This window comes from Ochlerotatus camptorhynchus, unplaced genomic scaffold (assembly GCF_037179485.1).
Source record: "Ochlerotatus camptorhynchus isolate MF236.1 unplaced genomic scaffold, CSIRO-AGI_Acam_v1.1 ptg000379l, whole genome shotgun sequence".
NCBI classification, from domain to species: domain Eukaryota; kingdom Metazoa; phylum Arthropoda; class Insecta; order Diptera; family Culicidae; genus Ochlerotatus; species Ochlerotatus camptorhynchus.
In genome coordinates, this window is record NW_027040867.1 from 361,761 (window position 1) to 378,247 (window position 16,487).

At 39.4% G+C, this 16,487-nt stretch overlaps 3 protein-coding genes across 11 annotated transcripts in view; 1 reads left to right on the forward strand and 2 right to left on the reverse strand.

Moving 5' to 3' along the window:
• LOC135710353 (uncharacterized) overlaps window positions 1-16,487 on the forward strand; it is a 444,976-nt gene that overhangs the window by 42,923 nt on the left and 385,566 nt on the right. The window lies entirely within an intron of this gene.
• On the reverse strand, window positions 2,238-5,018 carry LOC135710325 (uncharacterized). 2 transcript variants are annotated; one of them, XM_065232846.1, is made up of 3 exons: window positions 4,778-5,018; window positions 2,689-4,669; window positions 2,238-2,657 (listed from the first exon to the last, which is right to left on the reverse strand). In XM_065232846.1, exons 2-3 carry the CDS (start codon window positions 4,053-4,055, stop codon window positions 2,564-2,566), a joined length of 1,461 nt encoding a protein of 486 aa, XP_065088918.1. In that variant the 5' UTR covers window positions 4,056-4,669; window positions 4,778-5,018; the 3' UTR covers window positions 2,238-2,563. The 2 variants fall into 2 exon arrangements, with proteins under 2 accessions (XP_065088918.1, XP_065088917.1); XM_065232845.1 differs by having other exon boundaries at window positions 2,689-5,018.
• Window positions 8,485-16,487, reverse strand: part of LOC135710376 (protein rolling stone-like) — a 184,054-nt gene continuing 176,051 nt past the window's right edge. For all 8 annotated transcript variants that reach the window (XM_065232940.1, XM_065232938.1, XM_065232941.1 and 5 more), the window contains one exon: window positions 8,485-10,916. In XM_065232940.1, the coding sequence (XP_065089012.1) occupies window positions 10,631-10,916 (286 nt within the window). In that variant the 3' untranslated portion in view covers window positions 8,485-10,630. The remainder of the gene's footprint in view (window positions 10,917-16,487) is intronic.

The window sequence follows — 16,487 nt, forward strand, 5'->3', positions numbered from 1 at the left end:
GACAACACTGAAAGATTATTCAAAATGCATGAAAACCATCAAACACGACAAAGTAGTATTGATACTTAATAGAAAAGCACATCAAGATGATAAAATCTATTGAAAAACTAACTCCGTGACAACAGGCTACGCCAAAATTACCTTGAAAATGTAAGAACTGTCTGAAATTACAAAAAGGTCATCGAAACGATGAAAATTCGTGAAAACCCCTCCAAATAATCTTGATATGCCGAAACAATCTTTAAAACGTCAAACCACAAAAATTTCTCTCACAATCGCTTAAACAGCCTTAACTATTATGACCTGAATTACTTTAAAGGGTGGAACGGTAAAAAATTCGTCAACTAAAATTTGGTGTTTTTTTAATCGTGCACTTAAAAAACTTGAACACCCCTCATAATGTAGGTGTGTGCGGAATGTTGCCTCTATTTTGTTATTGCCATTTACTATTCAGTTGTCAAAATGGCGTCGAAGCAAGAGCAATAGCGTATCAAAATTTTGCTCGCGCATAAGCAAAATCCCATTTTTTCCTACGCAAATTGGGCAAAATCGCTGAAAGTGGCCAAATCGACTGTGACAGATGTCACCAAAGTGTTTGGGGAACATCTGAGGACTGTTAGGAAACCAGGATCAAGAGCAAACCGAAACCAGGATTTCCGGTAGAAGAAGCCAAATACAATAATACTCCTGTATTTTTGTTGAACTTCAAAAAGATATAATCATTTAAATAATAACATAATCAGTGTGTATTTAATCATGATTGACCAATTTTTGACCGTTCCATTCTTTAAAATACTGAAATGGCCAAGAATGAATTGAAAATCACTAAAACAGCCTTACAACCCGTATCATAATTTTGCAAATGACAACAACTTGAAATCGTAAAAATAGTCTTTGAATTTAATGGTAGACAATTCCAAAACAACGATAAACAGACCCAAATAACTCAATATCAGAGTTGCGACCTATCACAATTACGATCGTCAAACAGCTGATGGTAGTAACGCTTGGCACATTGCTAGCACATGACCATCTATCAAGTTAACGGAATAAGTAAAAAGCAACTGGTGAATGTCGTCTTCGGTGGTGATCCATTACAGATCTGGTCAACACGAAACAAAACTGTTTGAAACTTAAAGTTCATTTAAAGAGTTACGTCTGTTTGTCTATGATTATACGTTGGAATGACTATTTCTTCAACTTTCCATTAATATCTTGGTCACGTTTACTGTTTTTGCCATTGCATCGTAAAATCCAGATTATTATTTTTTTACCAATATTTTTCAGATTTCAATACTCTTTCAGTAGTACAATCAAAAATTCCACTATGTTGCATTCTACTAGGTATTTTTATAAGCTTTCATTGCAAAATATGCAAAGAGAAATCAATCAGCCTTAAGTTGCTGAAGCGGTCAGTAGACACTGACTCGACAATAATTTAAAATCCAATAATTGAGCTAACAATCGTACCAACCGCCTTGCGACATGACCATACGACAGAAATCCGCTGAAAATTACCGAAGATATTACAAAAATAGCGAAAAATATGATTTTGGTTGGATGCTCGAAGAATTAAGGTTTCTGATTGGTGTTCAAGTTCGTGAAATGAGCAAACATCATTCTCCTTCTGCAGGCTTCACCGAACCCGTCACCTGAACCGCACATATGGATAGACTCGAGCTAGTAAGACATACTTTTAAAAACTTGGAATTTCCGTTGGTCAATCGCGGGATACTCCGATAATAGCGCGCGGTCAGTATGATACTGACTGCACGTACGAGCGGTTCCCGTGTTCGTGAAGGTTATCCCGGACGCTTTTGGGTGAGCGCAAATTTTCCAGGTGTCCCAGCAAGTCAATAATTATTGGGCCCTGTAGCAATCGTCCTGGTCGTTGACGGCCGGGTGTTCGCTCACCTGTCTGCAGAAGTTCGTGTCCAGACTGTCGAGAGACGTCCAGAATGTTTGTTTTTCGGGGGGAAACAGCGTCAGTTTTGCTCCAATCAGGTTTTCACTCTCGTTTTCTTTTTTCACACCCGCTTGCTACGATATTTATTTCGTTGCTATGGTTACGCTCAGGAGTGGCCTGTAAAGCCCTACAGTAAAAGTATGGACGACTGTCACCACAAAACTGAAAAAAGCTGTTCCAATCGAGCAAAGCGGTGCATTTTGACGGTTCGATTGGAACAACTTTTGACAGACGTCCATACTTTTACTGTAGGGCTTAAGTGGCCTGAGGGTTGACGGTGCGACGACTGCGATACCCGAGTAGAAAAGTTCGGACTGGCAGCGTTAGCAACATTACCCAAGCCAGGAACCGAGCTGATGGCCTGTAGCAGCACAACCTTGCTTACAGGTCTTTTGTAGGTCGACTTTGATGTCCGCACTGCAACTGTTCTCACCTTTCCATCCGGCTCTTGGTAGATCTTCTCTACAACTCCTTTCGGTCAGCTTCCACGGTGTAGCGATTCGTTCACTATCATCACTAGATCACCGACGAGATAATCGTGGTAATTCCTGTTGTCCGGTCACTTGCGGTTTCTGATCAACTCCGGACGAAACGAGCCTATCCACCTGTGCCAGAAACGATCCGCGTAGATCTGAGAATGCTTGTAGGTAGCACGACAGTTAAGATCTCGTTCATCAAAGTTATGGTCGAACTGGATTGAATTGTTTCGGCCAACCAGCAACATGTTTGGTGTAATCGGTTCAGGGTCCAGGGGGTCGTCCGGAACGTGTGTCAAAGGTCTGTTGTTTACTGTGTTCATTACCTCGCACAAAGCAGTACGCAGCACCATGTCCGTAGGGTGCCTATGCCGTAGGATTGCACGAAGGGCAGTCTTCACAGAACGTACTAAACGTTCCCAGCAACCTCCGAAATGTGGAGCACCAGGTGGAATAAACACCTCTGAAGCCAGCGAATCTTCAATCTGCTGCTGATCCAGAGTTCTCACCAGTTTCTTCAGTTCAGCATCTGCACCAGTAAAGTTGGTACCGTTGTCGGTCATGATACACTGTGGTAAGCCACGGATGGACATGAAACAGCGGATGGCCATTATGCAGCTGCCCGTGTCTAAAGATGGCACGACTTCAAGGTGTACAGCTCTTGATGTCATACACGTGAACAATACTACCCACCTCTTTTCAACACGATGACCAACTTTTACAGACAACGGTCCAAAATAATCAATACCCGTACAAGTAAACGGGAACACGAACGGGGTTGTTCTTTCCGGTGGTAGGTTTCCCATTTGCGGAACGGTCGGTTTTGCTCTAAGCTCACGACACTTGACACAGGACATTGTGTACCTCTTCACCTGTGAGCGAATCTTCAGGATACGGTGCCGTTCCTTGATGTTGTTAACAACGGTCTCCATTCCTTGATGTGCGTTGGCGATATGGTACGTGCGAATCAGTAGAGTTAAAAACTGGTGGTTGTCAGGAAGAATCACAGGATTGTTCACTTTAAACGACTTTCCATCATCCTGCACACGACCACGCATACGGATGATTCCGTTATACAGAAACAGCGAATATGTTTTCAAACGACTATTGCTTTTCACGAATCCGGTCTGCTTCAGACTGTGCAACTCTTCAGAGAAAACTTCCGACTGTTCCTTCCTGTACCAGGCACTCTTAGCTTCATCCATGTCGTTCACGGAGAATGTCGAACATCTAGGCTTTTCACACTTTGGCAGTGCTAAAATCTTTCGCATTTTCAGGTAGTACGCAGTAGATCTAATCAAACGATTGAAATCAGAGAACCTCTCAATATCTGGAAGGTCAACCAACTCAACTTCAACCACGGTACAGCACATCGGATCCACGAAAACATCAGCAATCACTTCGGTATGGAAATTTACCAACTCAGAAGAGGACATCTGTAGCGGTTCATTGTTCGGCCAATGGACACTATCCCGATACAGACAGTCAGCACCTTTCAACCATTCATGCATACAACCAAACTTGGAGGACTTCGTAGCCAAATCAGCTACGTTCAACTGCGATGGAACCCAATGCCACAGATCAACGCCATGACCATTCTCCTTAATTTTCATGACACGAGAACCAACATACGCTGTGAGCTTCTGACTCGTCTTCTACCAACTTAAGCAGATTTTAGAATCGGTCCAGAAGTACTGCATATTTAATTCTATTTTTAGTTCGTCTTGAACTACCTTCATCATTTGACTTGCAAGAACATACCCTTGAAGTTCAAATCGTGGTACCATCGATGATTTCAGTGGAGCAACTCTTGCCTTGGCATACACCAATGCAACGTGTGACTTACCGTTTTGACGATGAACCATGTAAATTGCTTGCGTCGCAGAAAGCATGCAGCTCAGTATCGGCAAGGGACGATACCTCCGGGAAGTAGAACCTCGCAACACGTATTTCTTCCAGCTTAGCAGTTTCGCTAAGCAACTCCATCCATTTCGGGACCAGGCTATCAGGGATTTCGTCGTCCCATCCGGATGGCAACCGCCACAGTTCTTGGAACATAATCTTCAGGTGTATTGTAATCGGACTGAGTAAACACAATGGATTGAAGATGCTCATCATAAACTTCAGCAGCTGCCGTTTGGTAGGCACCGTGCCACCAGTACGGAACTTCTTATCCAGTTTTGGAAAATCCAGCGGAAACACAAATTCATCTGAAAGAAGATCCCACCTGATACCGAGTACACGAGTGTCACTTCCTTTCTTCTCGGCGACCAAAGAAGGGTCAAGCGAATCCCAGTTTCACCAGTTTGCATCCTCCGTGATCGTGTGCCTTCACCACTCGCTGCACCAGTTAAATGGCTTCTTCCTTCGTGTCCGCGCAATCAAAATAGTCATCGACGTAGTGTTGTTCCAGCACAGCTCGTTCAACGCCAGGGTACTTTTCCTCCAGTTCCATTGCATTGAAGTTTTTGATGAATTGTGCCATCGAAGGAGAAGACACAGCGCCAAATATCATCACCATCATAATGTTTACGCTAGGGGCGGGGGAGGGGTAGGCTAGAGCGATCCATACCACGGAAAAAGAAACGCTGGGAGTTCTGATCCAATCTACGAATGATGATGTCATAATGTCCGCCACAAAAGCAATCTTCTTCTTCCTAGCGCGCGGGAACGAAATTAGGACCTTTCAGTAGCAGATCGTTCAACGAAAATCAGTGCATAACCAATCGGAACTTATCGGCAGTTACCACGCTGAAGTGAGACAAATACCAGGTGTTCGGTGTTTCAGCAAGTTCTTCAGGCTCCAGTTTTCGAGCATATCTCTTCTCAACGTAGTCCTGGATCCTACTACAGTATTTCTCAGCGAAATCAGGATCGGAATCCATCTTCTTCTCGGTGATCTGAAGTCGACGCAGTGCATGTGGCTTGCTATCCGGAAAAGTTATCGTTGAAGTTATTGTACTTGTAGATCTGTCCTACCTCGAAGCGTTCTCCTCGTTGCGTGATTGTACGGTTCATTATATCCAGTGCACGTTGATCTTCGTCTGCTATCTTTGGGGACTGACCAGTGATGCCAAAGTCTTCCACCTTGTACATCTGCTTCACCAGATCCGTTAGCTCGATGTCGTTGTCTTCAGAACACACCAGGAAAGCATGATGATCGTTTGATCCAGCAGCGTTCGGTTCAATTACTCCGTGAATCGTCCAACCCAGATGGCACCGAGTTAACTGCAAACCGTTCAGTGAGTATTGCACCGTCTTCAGGAGTACAATCAGACCAGCGTTGATCGAACCAATCAGCATAGACCCCGTTGATCCCGTGGGATTACAGTGGACATTGTAGTGCGCGGAACAATTCTCTGGTACTTGGGTGAGTGAGTCCAAGCGCGTACAGAAGTTTTCCGGAATTTCTAAGGTAAACGTGAAGTGGCTAACCATCGGTAGGCGGAACGAACAGTTAGCCGTACGAAATTATGAAGATCGTAAAAGGGGGCTTAAGTTTCACGGATTTCGAGGGAATTGTGCCGAAGAGCTGTCGACAAAATATCTTCCTGCGAACAGTGCACAAAGTTGAGTAGTGTGCTCTATATAAGGTTCGTACCAGCGTTGCCAGAAATACTGATTTTTCGGTATTTGTACCGATTTATGAACATGATACCGATATGCAGATAAGGTGTCTCAGAATACCGATTTATACCGATTTTTTAAATAATCATAATGATTTTTGCCTGCCTGCAAACTTTCAGAGAAAACTATTGTTAGAGACTTTTATCTATTTAAATATGTCAAATTTTATTTGAGAGCTAAAAAAGTGATTCATATTTAATAACTTCTTATGTTTGATACTCTTTCAACTAGTATTTCCATTTCCTCACCGTATTTGCCCCAGGATTCGTGAAACAACTTATAATCGGGAAATACTTTTATCTTTTATGTGACCAAAAAAAGTAAATTTTTTTAACTGCTTAAGATTATTCAATCTTCCCTTTGAAGTTTCTTCCAATTTTCATCTGGAATTTTATTCAACCTTTCCCCTGTAAGTTATTTTTCCGATTCCTACTGGAAAGATATTTCGATTTCCCTCGGAAGCTTCTTCTGACTTCGCTCGAGAGGTTCTTCCGTTTTTTACCGCCCCGGAATATTGTGCTATCATTCCCTAAAAGATTCTACCGATCTCTATCTGAATTTTCATTCGACATCCCCCAGAAATCTCTTTCTTCTGGAATTTTGTTTTCTAAACTTCTCCTATAAGTTTATTTTGCCTGTCCCGAAAACCATAGGAGGAAGCTTCCAAATTTCTTCAAAAGTTTCTTCAAAACTACCTCAGAAAGTTTCTTCCAGCGCGTCCAGGAAGTTTCTTCCGTCTTCTCCAGGAAGATCATTTAATCTTTTAAAGGAAGTATCTAGTGAATTATCCCAGAAGCTTCTTTCATCTTCCTCTGAAAGTTTCTCCATGAGTTTTTTCCGGACTTCTATTGGAAAAAAATTCAGAGTTGCTTCTAGCTTCTCCAGGAAATGTCTACTCCTGGAATTTTCTTCAGATTTCCAAAATCTTCCTAACTTTTTCCTGAAAGTTTCTTTAAATTTTTGACATTTTTCTTGGAAGTTCCCAAGATGTTTTTACAACTTTTTTCAAACATCCTCCAGAAGAGCTTCTTTCTTCTTTTTCTGGAAGTTTTTTCAGCTTGCTTTAGAAGTTAACTAACACATTTCTTGGAAATTTATTACGACTATTATAGAAAGGCTGTTTGTACTCCAAAAAATTAAATTTTCGCCTTCAAAAACGGCAAAAATAAAATTTTGATTAAAATAGCAAATACCGATAAATACCGATTTTTTTTAAAACCTATGATACCAATAAGCTTGAAAACAATCTGGCAACGCTGGTTCGTATGTTCAATCCTGTGGCTCTGTACCGCTACGTCTCGAGTCGGAATTACAGACTCTACACGTGGCTCCGATCCGAAAATATCAATATTAAAAGCAATTTTTTTTCATAAACTCGAAGTTCTCCTTCATCTTATTCGCATTTCAAGCTTATTGCTTAGGGCAACTTAGTGTTCTAAATACAAATCCACAGTTATTAATTGAGAGCTTTCGATGCCAATACCAATGCATGAATTTGTATATTGTATGGCAAGCACAATGCCAGGGAAGTCGAGAAAATTTCCGACCCGAAAGATTCCCTTGACCGGACCTGGAATCGAACCCGCCGCCTCCGGCATGGTAATACCGTGCCTTTACTGACTAGGCTATGAGGCCGAAACCCGAAGTTGCAGTAATGTATTTAAAAATTGTAAGCCTGTACATGTCATACCTGCAGCTGAATTCCGGGCATACATTTCATCGAAGAGAAAGACATTTCTGCATATTAGGTTTATGTAGAAATTTCTTGTTCTGCTCGGAATTCACCTGCTGGTCTGAAAATCACCATGTAAAAGTGTTGAAGCACATTGCCAAACGTATGGCCGACGTTCATGTAAACCCCAGAATTACGAGGTATCCGAGGATTTAGTCAATTAAGCCAAATCCCATAAACAAATCTTAATAACTGGAGCAACTAGGTGAATTGAGTTCTTTGGTAGGACGTTTGAGCATTTTGAATTCCAAGATCTGACTACCCGTATTATTTAGATGTAAGAAGATCACATTGAAAATAACTATCATAATAGAATACATTGGAAAAGTGATCTATGGTGCATATTATAGTAATTCGATTATTAAAATTCATATGTGGGACGTGTTTTTTTTTTACTTGAAGCCATGGCTAAAAGTTCAATTTAATTGTTTAGGTTCATGTACAGAATGCCTCATGTATACAAAATATCTTGTGCCAAATCCATGTATTTGTAGCGTCCATATTAAAGGAATTTTGATGATTTTTACGGCTAACCGGAAACCGTCATCTTGAAATCCAAATCATTCTCAAATCTCATTCGTTGAGATTTTCATCTCGTGCATTTTCAAGCACTCACATTTTCAATGCCTAAAAATCATTCCAAGGTTCAATTTAAAACTCATAAAAACCGCTCAAACGTCAAATGATAGCATGCACAATGCACATGTATGTTAGTTTACCATTGAATAATACAAATTAAACACTAACATCAATGAAAAATGCCAAAATATAAAGCAATGCATTTTTGAACCGTAAATCTCATCGGTGAATATTGCGCAATTGAAAATCGCAAGGCAAAAATAGTAGCCATGAGATTTGAGTTTTTGAGATTTTCGCAGCCTTATGTCACCTTGCAGTTGTTCTGCAAATATCTTAAACATGTACATGTTCACATCTGCATTTTAATCACAATCAATGTGGTGTTTGTTCTTCAAGTTTATACAACTTTCTCGTCAAAATTTTTTCTTCTTGTTTGTGTAATCGCAGTTAATCACCACCAGGGTTGATTCATCTCACTTGCTATAAAAAATTGTTTTTCGGAATTATGAAATCATTAGATGTTATAATGATAATTAGTACTTGTAAGCTACAAGTCAGGTCACGAAGTATATGTTTGCCGCATAAAACCAGAATCAGCGATTTTACGATTCGTGAGCACTCACGCTGAGGGAATGCTCAGGAATCATAAAATCGCTGATTGTGATGCTCTAAAGGCAAAATTGACAGGTTTTATGAGTCAAACACATACTTTACAACCTCTTTCTGTTACTTACATGTTCCAAATATCATTATATCATTTAATGATTTCATAATTCCGAAAAAAAAATTTTTTATAGCAAGTGGGTTGAAGCAACCCTGATCATCCCCATTTGAAGTTGAGGCAATTCAATGATGTCCCCACTAAAATTAACTCAAGTTGATATGAAGGAACAACCGTCAAACCTTTGAATATGTTGAGCCAATAAATACAAACAATTCTAATTGAATCAAACAACCATGTTTCACGCGGGTATATTTTCATACCAATGTAATATCAAACCTAGGTGTTAATGAGAGCTTATTAATTTTATAACAACCGTTCAAAAAAAAAAAATCATTCCAACTAGCGATACACTTTTCGTTCCTGAGCGGCGGACACAAAAGTCATTCAATTCCTGTAAGTGCCGGGGAGAAAATTCTTGCACGAAAATTCACTTGCACTGCCCGTTGCAGAGCACATAATTATATGTAAGGTACACCGGGGCAAGTTGACACGTGCAGGAATGGTGAAACGGACAGAGTATCTTTTTTAGCGGCATTGTGCACTAGCGTAATTACTGTATTAAAAATAACCACAGTGATTATTCGCTTCTACTACGAGATACGCCTTCCGTTTCAACTCCCGGTGCGTTTCAACTTGCCCCGGGATACCGTAAACGATACATTTCTATAAATTAATATAAAGTAACATATCAAAAAGATTGCAGCAGTTATTTGGAAGCACAATTTTCATAAATTATTTAAATCAATCACGAGATCTGTGCAAAACAAAACGAACGCATGCTTTATGGGAAAATAATTATACTGGAAATAATACTGTAACCTACTACTTCAAAACATAGGAACGTGACTATCACTGCTCACCGCCAGAAATGTTGTATCCTGAGATCGAAAACTATCATCGATCACACGCTATTCATTGCTAATCGTGGCGATACATATTTATGTATATATCAATGAATCTACGCATAGTTTCATGCTTCTTAACAGTCGATTAATAATTTTTTTTAAACTTTCTGTGGTTTAAAACTGTATACAAAAACTCACCTTCAGCTAACCACCTACTTAAAATCTTATTACCAATTTACACAATTTGTTACTGCGCTATAATCAACTCTTCTTCTGTTTTTTTTTTGTTTTGGTTTGTTTTGTTTTGCCGTGTTGGTTATTGTTAGAGTTTAATTTACCTTTTAATCAAACTTCTGCGAGAGATATTTCTTCCCTCCAACGGGTTGCTACCGAACAATGACTCTTGACTGAGAAAGAGATTATAATTTACTTGAGCTAACGAGCGCACGTGAATGACTGTTGTGGCTCTTGATGATGATACTGTTTTGGTTTCGGTTGTTGATGTTGTTGCTGTTGTTGCTGTTGTTGCTGCTGTTGATGTTGATGTTGATGTTGTTGTTGTTGTTGTTGTTGTTGTTGTTGTTGTTGTTGTTGTTGTTGGGCCGAAGGATTACCGCCTCCGACCCGGTAGGCGGAGGAGCCAGATGGTTGTGGCTGTGGCGGTTGTCCTCCTTCCTCGTATCACTTGAGATCGATGACGGTCGAAGGGTTGAGGAACTGTTCCCGCTGCGATTCCTCCATCGTCGAGAGGCTTCTGGTGATGCAGCTAATCTTATCGGCACTGCGGGACCCATTTCTGGTCGGCTCCGGAAGGCAGAACCGCGCGTACAGCCACACCCTCAGACAGTACATACAGTAGCAAACGAAGTGAATGATAAAGACGAAAAAGACTCCCAATGCACAAATCACAATCGATTTGCCCGGCTTCTGCCAGTCGAGCATCTTGTAGATGCTGGACTCGTTGTGTCTGCGAAGAAGTAAATGGAATGAAAAGATAACGTTAGTAAAAGAGTGAGAGAGAGAGCAAGCGAGAGGGCATTAGTATTCTGGTGTGCTGGGACTAAGCAGGGACAAATATTTTCCTGGCCTCAAGGGAAAACGGTGGATCATAGCAAAATGGAAGCTGCGGAGCGATGTTATCGGAAAACTGTTTTCGTTTTCTCTTTAGAGGGTTTCGGATGGGCGCGCCAGACGTTGAAAGAATCTGTCGCAACGGGATTAATAAGCAGAAAAAAATCTTATGCAAGGTACACCGGGGCAAGTTGAAGCGTGCGGGGAAGATGAAACGGATAGCATCTCTATAAGCAGAAGTGATTATTTTTGAGTGGCATTGTGCACTAGCGCAAAGTACTAGATTGAAAATAATCACATTTCCGCTAAGAGATACTTGCCCCAGTGTTCCTTAACAACGATGACAGTTTGACACGGGAAGGGCACTTGGCCACTTGGAGAATCGTTTTTTATAATATCCAATCAGTTTTCCTTTCCTCTTATTCTTATAGGATTATACTGGCTTACGAGACGCGGATAACTGGGGCGTCAGGAACTGAAAAGCAATATGTACTACCATAAGTGTTTAGTCTGAATCTTACAGACTTTCAATAATTATTAATCATTGATTACAATGAATTGAGTTCTTTTGTGGTATTGCGTATTCGTCCCGTGGAACCGAAATCCAAAATTTCATCAGTTTAGTAGCACTTAAATTATTTTACATAATCCCTGTGCTTTGATAGAGTGATTGCAGTTAGATCAAAAGCACTAGCGTGTACAGGAATCTTGTTAAGGAGGGGCAATTTTTTTTTCTATGGTGCATTTAATCTGGTAAAGGGAAGTACTCCAAAGTGCGTGGGAGATGGTGCTGTCCACCCACCGCTGTTTACCTATGGCTTAATTTAGCTAATTTTATATTTTTTTTGCTCCGGTTCATCTTCTTCAATGCAAACTGCTTTCCTTTGGAATTTCACTCAAAATTCAATTTTCTCAGTATTCTTTTCGGAATTATTTTGGAACTATCTGCAGGATTCACTAGAAATTATACGCAGAATTTTCTTGGAATACTCCCCAGAAATCCTATGGAGCTGTCCTCAGAGTTCAATATCCTTGAAGTTCTTCTCGTATTTTTTTAGAACACTTCTAAGAGCTCTTTTGAAATTCTTCTCAGAAGTCCACTGGAAATATATTTAGAACTCTTGACGATTTTTTTCTCCGAACATCTTGGAAGTGAATTAGCTAGAAATTATTCTCGATATTTGCTTGAAATTTTGCTTAAAATCCCTTTTGGATTTCACTCAAAATTTGATTTTCTCGGTATTATTTTTGAAATTATCTTGGAACTATCTGCAAGATGCACTAAAAAATGTACGCAGAATTTTCTTTGAATTCTCTCCAGAAATATTTTGATGCTGTCATAAGAATTGAATATCCTCGAGGTTCTTATCGGAATATTTTAGAACTTTTTTTCTCACCTTGGAACTGACATTCCCTTAAAGTTTCAGAAGAATTTCCTCTGCATTATCCAAAAATTCTTTCCAGAATAAGCATTATTTAAGGAGGTAGTCCACTCTGGAAATTTCAAAAAATCTTTTTTTTTGGCTTAAAAAATACTTTGGAATGTCTACTTTGACATAGATTTGACCACAAGCCCGCAAGTGAAATCGTTCCAAAGTTATAGGCCGATTAGTGGACTCGTGTCCAGACGCTCCAAGCGCGCTCAGGTGAGCGCTCGGAGTACCCACCCGTTACCGGCGAAACGGCGTGTCTTAGTAGTTCCAACTGCTGCCGCGATTATCTCTAAACGATGTTTTCAAAATTGGCGGGTACTGTATTTTAGAAACGGCTCATTCGATTTAAACAGCAATTGAATTTTCGAGTTAAGTACCTTTTTTTCTAGTCTTGTACGTAGCCGATTTTCATAAGAATCAAAAATGGATTTTTGGTGCAAGCTTTTATCTCCAATTTTAGGGTACAAAAACGGACTGTTGTTTTTTTCAAAAAGTCGCCAAATTTTTATTTTTCAACCAAATCAAAAACGGCTAAGTACAAGACTGGGTCATCTATCAGAGAATAACCACAAAAAAATTCGTTGTTCCAGCTCTAGTGGTGTAACCGCCAGACGTCCCGCCCCGCGACGACTCAGACGGGAGGTCTCCTGGGGAACCTGGTGCAGCGGCTTCAGGAGACATCCAATCGCGCCAAAAAAATCTCAATTAAAGAGGATATTTCAATTGACAACACCATGCATTCATTTTTTGAATTGATCGTTATTTACCCTCATAAAAAATTCGTTAAATGACCTCCCAGACAACCAGAAGTCGTATAACAATGTACAGAATGTATCGTAAATAACTACAGTTTAAGTCAACATCGCATATAAGTATGACATACATCGCATTATGTTTAAGTTAAATCGTAAAGTATGCAAATTTCCGACTTATATACGACGATTTTTTTTTTCATCGTACTGTAGCACAAATGAAATCGGATTACATCGTAAGGTTTTTCAAATTGAATTTGTTATTACAGATTGAATCGTATATAATGTCAAATCAACTCGTTTAAAAAGAAATAAAAATGTGCACGTATATGGCCTCCACTTTTGTAGGTATAGGCCCTTTTTTTGCATTATATACGATTTGTTTGTTTGTATATATGTTTGTATATCACAGAAACAACTTTGAATATACGTACATTCTGGTTGTCTGGGCTATTTTTCATGCGGCCAGAGTGGACTACCCCCTCGGAATTCCCTTGAAATTTCGAAATTATCTTGGAACTATCTGCAGAATTCACTGGAAATTATTCGCAGAATTTTCATGGAATCATCGCCAGAAATCTTTTCTTTTAGAGCTGTCTTCAACATTCAATACCCTTGAGGTTCTCCTCGGAAGTCAAGTTTGAGTTGACCGCCCATTTACCAAAATGTTGTAGTTTTTCTACCAGAAATTTTCAATAAAGCATGCCACTCCATTCACCAAAAGTGTGCAATTTTTTCATCAGGAATTTTCAATTCAGCTTGCCTCTCCATGCAGCAGATTGTTGCAAATCTTACACCAAAAATTTTCAATACAAACTTGCCCCATTAAAATTTTACACCAGAAAATTTAAATTGATCAGAACGATGAAAATTTTCCACCGTTAATGTTCAATAAAAATTGCTTCTCCAAACTTCTGATTGGTGTTGATTTCCTTTTTCCAGTTTTCCACCAGACATTTTCAATATACCTTGCTTCTCCTATCATCAGAATGTTGCAGGTTTTCCACCACATAAAGTTTGCCCCTATTTTCAGATTTTTCATCATAAATTTTCAGTAAAGCAGCTTCCCTCCAATCATCAGAATGGTGCAAATTCTACACGGGAAATTATTATTAAGGTTTGTTTCTCCATTCAGCAGAAGGATGCAAATTTAAGATCAAAAATTTTCCAAAAAGCTTGCCCGTCGTTCACGGTGCAGATTTTCCACCAGAAATTTTCAATATAGCTTAATTTTAAATAAAGCTTGTGCCTTCATTTACCGGACCAGTGCAAGTTTTCCACCAGAAAGTTTCCGTTCATTTCATTTATCAGAGCAATGCAAATTTCGCCCCAGAAATTTTCAATAAAGCATGCTCCTCCATTCACAAGAACGGTGCACCAAAAATGTTCTGGGAAGTTTGTTTCACTTTGCACCTTTGTGGTGCAATTTTCAGGTTTTTCCTCTTCCTTCCCCCTAATTGCTGTTCCTATTTTTCCACCATAAATTTTCAATTAAGCTTGCATTCATCAGAACGATGCAAATTATGCACCAGAAAAAATAATAAACCTTGCTTCTACTTTCACCACAGTGTTGCGAATTTTCCACCAGAAATTTTCAGCTAAATGTGCACCTGCAAATTTTTTTAGCGTGATTCATTTTTTTTTCCAATTTTCATTTTGATTAGTCCCTCCATGCACACCCTTGATGTTATTTTTACACCAGAGATATTCAATAAATAGCTTTTTCTTCTACTTACCACCACGAAGGTGAATTTTTTCAACCTTAAATTTACCCTCTAGAAATTTTTTGTATGCACCATTGTGGTGCAATTTTGTGACCAAAATGTTCCATTGAAGTTTGTCCCTTCATGCACCTTTGTGGTGCAATTTTCACGATCTCAAAGGAATTGACTTATTTTATGAAATGAAGTTATTTCACCTTCAAATCAAGTTATCAAGAAATCAAGTTATTTTATATCATAATTTTGTGAATATTGAAATAAAAATCTTATTTTAAAGGGGGGCAATTGTGCCATTTTGCCCCATCCTGTGCACGCCAGTGCTCACCAGCTAAATTTTTCTTAATATTTGTGCTGGTACTTTCTGGACAATTTATCATAAAATACCAAGTAGAAAGGATCCACATAGAATGGTCTAGTGAAATCAAAATAAGAAATTAACATAGGATGGACTTTCTAAAAAAGTAAAAAAGTCGAAAATTATGCGCTACCAAAAACGAGAAGATACTGTATTGTACATCCATCGCAAAAACGAATCAAGCAAATCGATTTTTTTTTATCGATAAATTGGTATAGAACCTGTGAAAAGAACCCACATTTTATTTTACTATATTCACTTCAACAGTGATCATTCGCAATTTGTTAATTTAGTTCGAGAGCCATGAATTTCCCTTAATTCCTTATTTTGTGGAGCTTGTTTCTCAATACATTTTATTTATTTACTCTCCATGTACATACAAAGAAAAAAATTGCATTGCAAATGCACTGCTAATATTGCCCTGAATTTGTAATGCAGAAATGAACCAGGCTCCATTTTCTGAAAATATTTTAGAATATACTTTGAAACTCATGTTCTTTTCAGTTGTCTTATTGCACAGAGAGAAGGCATGAGAAAGATTTGGAATAACGGCTAAAATTTAACTGATTTACCGATAAGTCTGATGCGCGTAGAGGCTGGCAAATTCTGGTCATTACTGTAACCGATATATGTGACTTCGCCGAGCATGACTCCTGTCCGATACCCACAGTTTAGTAGAAATCGCCATAGTGAGTTTGTTGGAAGATCTCTTCTTCACTTCCGACCACATGCGATTATGCTCACGTTTTTCCTAATTAAACGCATCAAAATGTGTTTCACATAGGTACTGCCTTTAGATTTCTTTAAATTGAAAAGATCTTCGTTTTGTGTTCAGTGGCGTTACCGACTGTTTAGTGACACGCGGTTCTCAATTTAGGCAATGAACCAACACCTTTCATTCAACCGCATATTTAACTGTGCCAAACGCGTTATAGATGTTGGTCAACGGCACCCAATGTTTTGAATCCGGAACTGTAGGAGCAAAGGCTAATAACGTATTTTTCCTAACTCTAAGTTATGTTCTCGCGCATGCATCTGATCTGTAGAGCGATTGCAGAATGATAAAAATTATTCACTCCAGCGCAGCGTCAAGCTACCACTCAAGCGTCCAGTTCAGTACATTGCATCGCCGTGAACGCTCGTAGCGAGTAGAATCTTGCATTCTTTGTCTTTGTTGACTCAAGATTACCTAGTTAGAAACGAATA

What these genes read in the sequence shown, in the direction of transcription:
- LOC135710325 (XM_065232846.1), bottom strand. Translation starts at nt 4,055, where the DNA reads ATGAAAATTAAGGAGAATGGTCATGGCGTTGATCTGTGGCATTGGGTT. An exon ending in GAACCGATTACACCAAACAT is followed by an intron (nt 2,658 to 2,688) that starts GTTGCTGGTTGG and finishes AATTCAATCCAG; the next exon opens with TTCGACCATAACTTTGATGA.